Source organism: Thalassophryne amazonica, chromosome 1 (assembly GCF_902500255.1).
Source record: "Thalassophryne amazonica chromosome 1, fThaAma1.1, whole genome shotgun sequence".
Lineage (NCBI taxonomy): Eukaryota > Metazoa > Chordata > Actinopteri > Batrachoidiformes > Batrachoididae > Thalassophryne > Thalassophryne amazonica.
The window spans coordinates 16,215,011-16,221,841 of NC_047103.1; the positions used below are offsets into that span (position 1 = coordinate 16,215,011).

The window sequence follows — 6,831 nt, forward strand, 5'->3', positions numbered from 1 at the left end:
TTCCAAAGGAAATGCAAAATTTACTTTCATCAGAGAACATAACTTTGGAGCACTCAGCTGCAGTCCAGTCCTTTTTGTCTTTAGCCCAGACAAGATGTCAAGTCAGCAGTCTTCCCATGATTGTGTCGCCTACAGAAATAGACTGAGAGACCAGTTAAAGGCTTTTGCAGGTGTTTGGAGTTAATTAGCTGATTAGAGTGTGTCACCAGGCGTCTTCAATATTGAACCTTTTAATTTTCTGAGATACTGAATTTGGGATTTTCATTAGTTGTCAGTTATAATCATCAAAATTAAAAGAAATAAACACTTGAAATATATCAGTCTGTGTGGAATGAATGAATACATTATACAAGTTTCACTTTTTGAATGGAATTACTGAAATAAATCAACTTTTTCATGATGATCTAATTATTTTGTATGTATATATATGTATGTATGTATATATGTATGTATGTATGTATGTATATATATTGGACAGAGCCTGAGTGATGTCACCAGTTGGCTTTTCTATAGAAACCCAGAGCAGCTGAAATGACCCCCTTTTCACATCTAAGCAGTGCCCAGAGGCTGATCGCCTCCACACTACGCTGCACTGTGGGCAGCATGGTACCTTAGTGGTTAACACTGTTGCCTCACAGCAAGAAGGCCATGGGATCGATTCCCGCCTTTCTCTGTGTAGTTTGCATGTTCCCCCCGTGTTTGCGGTTTCTTTCGGGTGCTCCAGTTTCCTCCCACATCCAAAGACATGAAACTTTATAATTGTCCAGGTCTCCCTTGTGTTATATGTGTGTGTTCAATTATGGTTTTCTTTGTTTTCTGTACTCGTTTTGGTATTAAAGTAGTTATCTTAAGATTGTATTCTTACTTTTCACTCTTATTCTTGCTTTCCTTTTTCTGTTAGTGTGTGCATGTCAAACTGGATTTAACCAGTTTTTTACCATTTAGGAGAGAGCGTTAGGTTCCATTATGAATCATATCATAAATCATATATGTTATTATCACGCCTATGAAATGTTTTATAAAAACTGTTTGTGTCCATTGCTGGGGATTCTGTAAGAGCGGATCTCGCTTGTGAGAGAAGTTCTACAGAATCCAGGCCAGGCCTTTTCACTGTGACTCTGAATAAATTTAAAAGTGCGGAATAGTTCGAGCTTGTACTTTGTGAGGGACAGTGTTACAGAAAGAACCAAGGGAGAAAATAACACTTGTTAAAGAGATCTTGATCTCAATGGAATTAACCTGGTTAAATAAAAATAAACCAATGCTGGAATTCCTTCACATGGAGCAACGGCCAAATACTCAGTACATAAATGAATGTGATTTTCAGAAGTTAGATATTTCTGCATTATCAACTCTATTTTTTTAAACTGATCTTCTGAACTATTCTAATATTTTGAGAGATGCATTTTCTATTTTATTTTATTATTTTATTTTTTTTGAGCTGTAAGCTGTAATTATCAAAATTTAAAAAAATGGAAACATTTTAGTTTCTATGTACTGAAAATAGAATATATATATATATGTCACTCTAAAAAAAAAAAATTCACCCTCTAAAATGCCTTTCAAAAATATCAAACTTTTTACATCAAAAATTTTTGAGATGCACCTGTAAATTGTCTAGTGTTTGCTCCATTGCCAAAGAAACAAAACCATGAAACAACAAACACTACAAACAAACACAACAAACACTAGATGACATTATATAACAGCTGAGTGGGTCCTTGTCATTTAATTGGTGCTTTGTATGTCACACACAAAACAAATCCACTGTGCTGCCTAGAGGCTGTTAGCAGGAAGAAAGAACAAAAGCTGGACTCATTTGTGATGTGCTTTTTTTTTCACTGCACTGAGGACATAGTCTTTTTTTTTTTTTTTAAGTACACGCATGCACAAGCGCTGAACAAGTTGCGCGTGTGTGTGTGTGCGCGCGTGCGGGGGAAAACGACTCTCCCGAGACATCATATTATTGAGCTAACTGACGCTGCTAATTCTTGTAAGATACACACATAACAAATCCACTGTGCTGTCAGTTAGCAGGAAGAAAGAAAGAAAACCTGGACTCATTTCTGACATGATTTTTTTTTCTTTTCGCTGCACTGAGGACATACACAGTCGACTGAGCCGGTTGCGCGTGTGTGTGCACGCGGGAGACAACATGATGATTTGATTGAGCTAACTGATGCTGCTACACACACACACACACACACACACACACACACACACACACACACACACACACACACACACACACACACACACACACACACACACACACACACACACACACACACAAAATCCACTCTGCTGTAAGCCATCTGGATGCATGAAGACCTGTTGACATGAAACCCTGATGTAATTTTTGGCTGGACTGAGGAACTACAGTCTTTTTTAATGTAAGTCCAAAGTCAGTGCACAGCATCACTGGACTACAATTTGGACTTTAGCAACAGTGGAACGCCAAAATGTAAGTCCCTTTTCTGTTGTTTATAAATTAATAAAATATCAAATGACAAGGATCTATTTTAGGCATTATATAAAACAAATGATAAATGTTTGTACATTCTTTCATAAACTCATAAACATTCATTATTTGTATACTGAATCCTACATGCTGTAGTTTTAAATCTTTTGAATGTCAGTACATGGTGGTGAATTAGAAAGACTGTAAAAATAGTGGTTGTGCGCACATCCAATCTAATTCAGCCAGGTGCAGGTTAATCAAGAATAGTAGACAAAAAAAGAAAGAAAAATCTGGTGTGCGGATTTTTCTTTCTTTTTTGTGAATTACAAAGACTGAACAGAAGGAAGAAAATCAGGTCTTAAGTAACAAAAGGTGGCAGAAACAGCAGGAGATGGAAAAGATAGTTGGTTTGATGTAGAAATGAAAGCAAGAATGTAATAAAAGACATGAAGCAAAGCGCAAACTGATTTTTCCCAAAGGTGACAGCTTTGGTTTTTGATTAGCATCAGTCGGGACCAAATGCGTCGACCGTGACCTTTCCCGCTTTATCTGTTTCCTCCTTCGTCTGGCTCTGCATTTTCTTTTTGTTACTTTGGAACTTGTTTTGACATTTAACTTTTTCTTTTACAACAGACTCAAAGCAGCATTCTTCCGTGTGGCTTTTGCTGGAGTAAAGTTGATTAAAACTGAATAGCAGTGCGACAAGTTAAACCGTGCGCTGGGAGCCTGTGTGGCGCTTTCAGTCTTCAGTTCCTCCAAGTGCATACGTGTGGCAGCAGTGTGTTGAGGCGAGTTGAAGACTTTAAGCGCTGGACAGATTCACACCTTGTTCAGTATTGTGGAAAAAGTGGATGGAATGCCATGTTCACTCCCATCTCACTCTTATGATGGAGTACGAGGCAGTGAGTTGTCGTGTTTCAAGTGATTATACAACCTGCAGCTCCCTGGGAAAATGTAGTAGACTTTAAGTATACGTGTGGAACTGGAGAGTATACTAAGTACACTACGTTTATCCAGGGGAGTGCGAAACCAGCTGGACGGCCAACAGAGAGGAGGAAAAACAGTAGAAATCAATCCCTGTAATCTCCATTCAACATTATTACTGCTGCCAGTTCTATTCCTGCAGATTATACTATAATAACTACCATGAATCTCAGCCATATTCAGGTTTTCTAATACTAGACTACAAATACCCATCCATCCATTTTCTTCCATTTATCCGGAGTCGGGTCGCGGGGGCAGCAGCTCAAGCAAAGCCGCCCAGACCTCCCGATCCACACACACCTCCCCCAGCTCCTCCGGGGGAACCCCAAGGCGTTCCCAAGCCAGCCGAGAGATGTAGTCCCTCCAGTGTGTCCTGGGTCTTCCCTGGGGCCTCCTCCCAATGGGACGTGCCCGGAACACCTCTCCAGCGAGGCGTCCAGGGGGCATCCGGAAAAGATGCCTGAGCCACCTCAAGTGACTCCTTTCGACGTGGAGGAGCAGCGGCTCGACTCCGAGCTCCTCCCGAGTGACTGAGCTCCTCACCCTATCTCTAAGGGAGCGCCCAGCCACCCTGCGGAGGAAACTCAACTCGGCCGCTTGTACTTGCGATCTCGTTCTTTCGATCTTGAGCCAAATCTCAGGACCATAGGTGAGGATCGGACTGTAGATTGATCGGTAAATCGAGAGCTTTGCCCCCCTACTCAGCTCTCTCTTCACCACGACGGTCCGATACAGCGACCGCATCACTGCAGATGCTGCACCGATCCGTCTATCGATCTCACGCTCCATCCGTCCCTCACTCGTGAACAAGACCGCAAGATACTTAAACTCCTCCACTTGAGGCAAGGACACTACAAATACCCAATATGCCTTAATAACCTAATCAGCCACATTCGGCAGATAACCTGACTCAAGTATGACTTTAAAGAGAGATACGAGGTCTATCAGAAAAGTATCCTACCTTTTTATTTTTTAAAAAAACTATATGGATTTGAATGACGTGCGATTACACCAATCATGCTTGAACCCTCGTGCGCATGCGTGAGTTTTTTCACGCATGTCAGTGACGTCATTTCCCTGTGGGCAGGCCTTGAGTGAGATGTGGTCCCGCCCTCTCGGCTGAATTCCTTTGTTTCACATGTTGCTCGAAACGGCGCGCGTTGCTTTATCAAAATTTTTTCTGGACCTGTGAGGAATATCCGAGTGGACACTATTCGAGAAATTAAGCTGGTTTTCGGTGAAAAGTTTAACGGCTGATGAGAGATTATGGGGTGTTTCTGTCGGTGTCCTCACTCAAAGACTGCCCACAGGCGAATGACGTAACCGACAGGCGTGAAAAAACTCTCGCATGCCCACGAGGGTTCAAGCATGTCTGATGTAATCACACGTGATTCAAATCCATATGGTTTTTGAAAAAAATAAGGTCGGATACTTTTCCAATAGACCTCGTATGTTACTGTTCCCTGCTTGAACTGTGAACTGTGTGAATAAAGGTCACGTGGAAGATCAGAACTGGTGACACATTTCTGAAGTGTGCAGAAACAACCGTAGTATAACTTTAGAATAACATCGGTGCTTCTGGAAACCTCCCAGTAATGTCACAGTATTTACGATGTTATGGACTCGGCACAAACACAAGGATTACCAAAGTGTGCCAAACACCTTGGACATCAACGTCAAATTTTGCATGGCCATGTTTACTTTCATCGGCGCGCCCATGCATCCATATATTTGGATAAAATAATTTTGTCACAAATAAAACATAAATCTCAAATAGCTCACTTGTTTAGTGCCGGATCTGTTCTGCCTTGTGCACAGGCGTCGTACTGCAAACTCTCAAACTGATGTCACTGTCATGTGAATTCTACTAGCGCAAACTGATGACGTCACCACATGTAAGATGTGGAAGTGACAAGAAAAACATTGTGAAAACACCCTGTTTTTTTTTGTTTGTTTTTTTTTTTTGCGTTTTATTATGCGTTGGGTTTACAAAATTTAATTATTTTAGGGAGTGCATTTAATCAACTTTAATTAAAAAAATGTATTTAATTTAGGGTGGTAGAGAAGCTTGAATCTGAAGAGGGGGTGGGCGTTTAACCAGCTTTCGTTAAAACGGGTTGGTGGATGCTCGTGGGGGGGGGGGGGGGGGTGTTCCAACACACAGAAACTGTAATTACAGTATTTTGTTTAGCAGTTTATGCTCCTGTTTTGGTTGTTTTTGTAGATGTAGAGATGCTGCTTACCCCATGAGCAGTGACATGTGCTGCATAAGTCTGGTTACTCTTTAGTGTAAAACTGTTTAATTTTTACTACTAATCTTGATGTCACTTTTGTAAATATTTCTATCGATTTTGAATGTAAATCATGAAAATTCAGTAAGGTATATCCTACATATTATATTCCATTTCTAAGGTGGAACTATGCTAGTATACTAAGGTATATCTAAAAAGGAATGACATGACATCATGACAATGATGTTCTCTTTCTGTGTAGTTCTACAGGTGCTTTCTGTCATTCTTTAGATGTTCACTGCCCGAGCAGAGCGCCACCATAAAGACGTTTTCGAGGGTGACAAAGACACTCCACATCATCCGGCCGACAAATGAACAAAACGTATATGACCACACTACGTTCTCTGCTCCACCCACACCAAAATCCGTGCCCGCATCCTCCGAGGAAGCCAATCGCGTGTCCGCACTGCCATCGACTCCATGCACCTCTGCTGATGTTCCCAAACCAAAAGTAATCCTGGTGGCCCACTACAGGAAATAGGAATATCAAAGAGCCTTGATGAAGGGACAGTGGATTGGACCAGTGGGGAAAAACGAAAGCACATTGCGAGCTTAGAGGGAGTCTTAAATGTAAATCCCAGGACACTTTACAATTTAGTTGATTTTTTTTCTTATATAACATATAAGAAAAAAAAATACATATTCTTATATACATATAACCATGTATACAGTGGTTAAAATAAGTATCGAACATGTCACCATTTTTCTCAGTAAAAGTATTTCTAAAGGTGCTATTGATGTGAAATGTTCACCAGATGTCTGTAACAACCCAAGGAATCCATAGATGCCAGGAAACCAAAATTAAGTTATATGTAATAAAATGGAATGACACAGGGAAAAAGTATTGAACACAATGAAATGTATTTAATACTTTATACAAAAACCTTTGTTGGTAATGAAGCTTCAAGACACCTCCTGTATGGAGGAAGTTGCATGTGTTGCCCTTGTGTGACTTTGGCCCATTCTTCCACACAGTCTTCAGATCTTGAAGGAAATGTCCACCCTCGTTTCGTTATCATCATCTTGGTAGATTTTTTTATCAAGAACATCTCAGTACATATTTCCATTCATCATTCCTTCGATTATATAAAGTTT

General features: G+C 40.5%; 1 protein-coding gene across 1 annotated transcript in view; it reads left to right on the plus strand.

The window, feature by feature from the left end:
• tmtopsb (teleost multiple tissue opsin b) overlaps nucleotides 1-6,255 on the plus strand; it is a 36,119-nt gene extending 29,864 nt beyond the window's left edge. The window contains exon 4 of the mRNA XM_034180303.1: nucleotides 5,939-6,255. Within this exon, the coding sequence (XP_034036194.1) occupies nucleotides 5,939-6,217 (279 nt within the window). The 3' untranslated portion in view covers nucleotides 6,218-6,255. The remainder of the gene's footprint in view (nucleotides 1-5,938) is intronic.
• The last annotated feature ends 576 nt before the right edge of the window (nucleotides 6,256-6,831 follow it).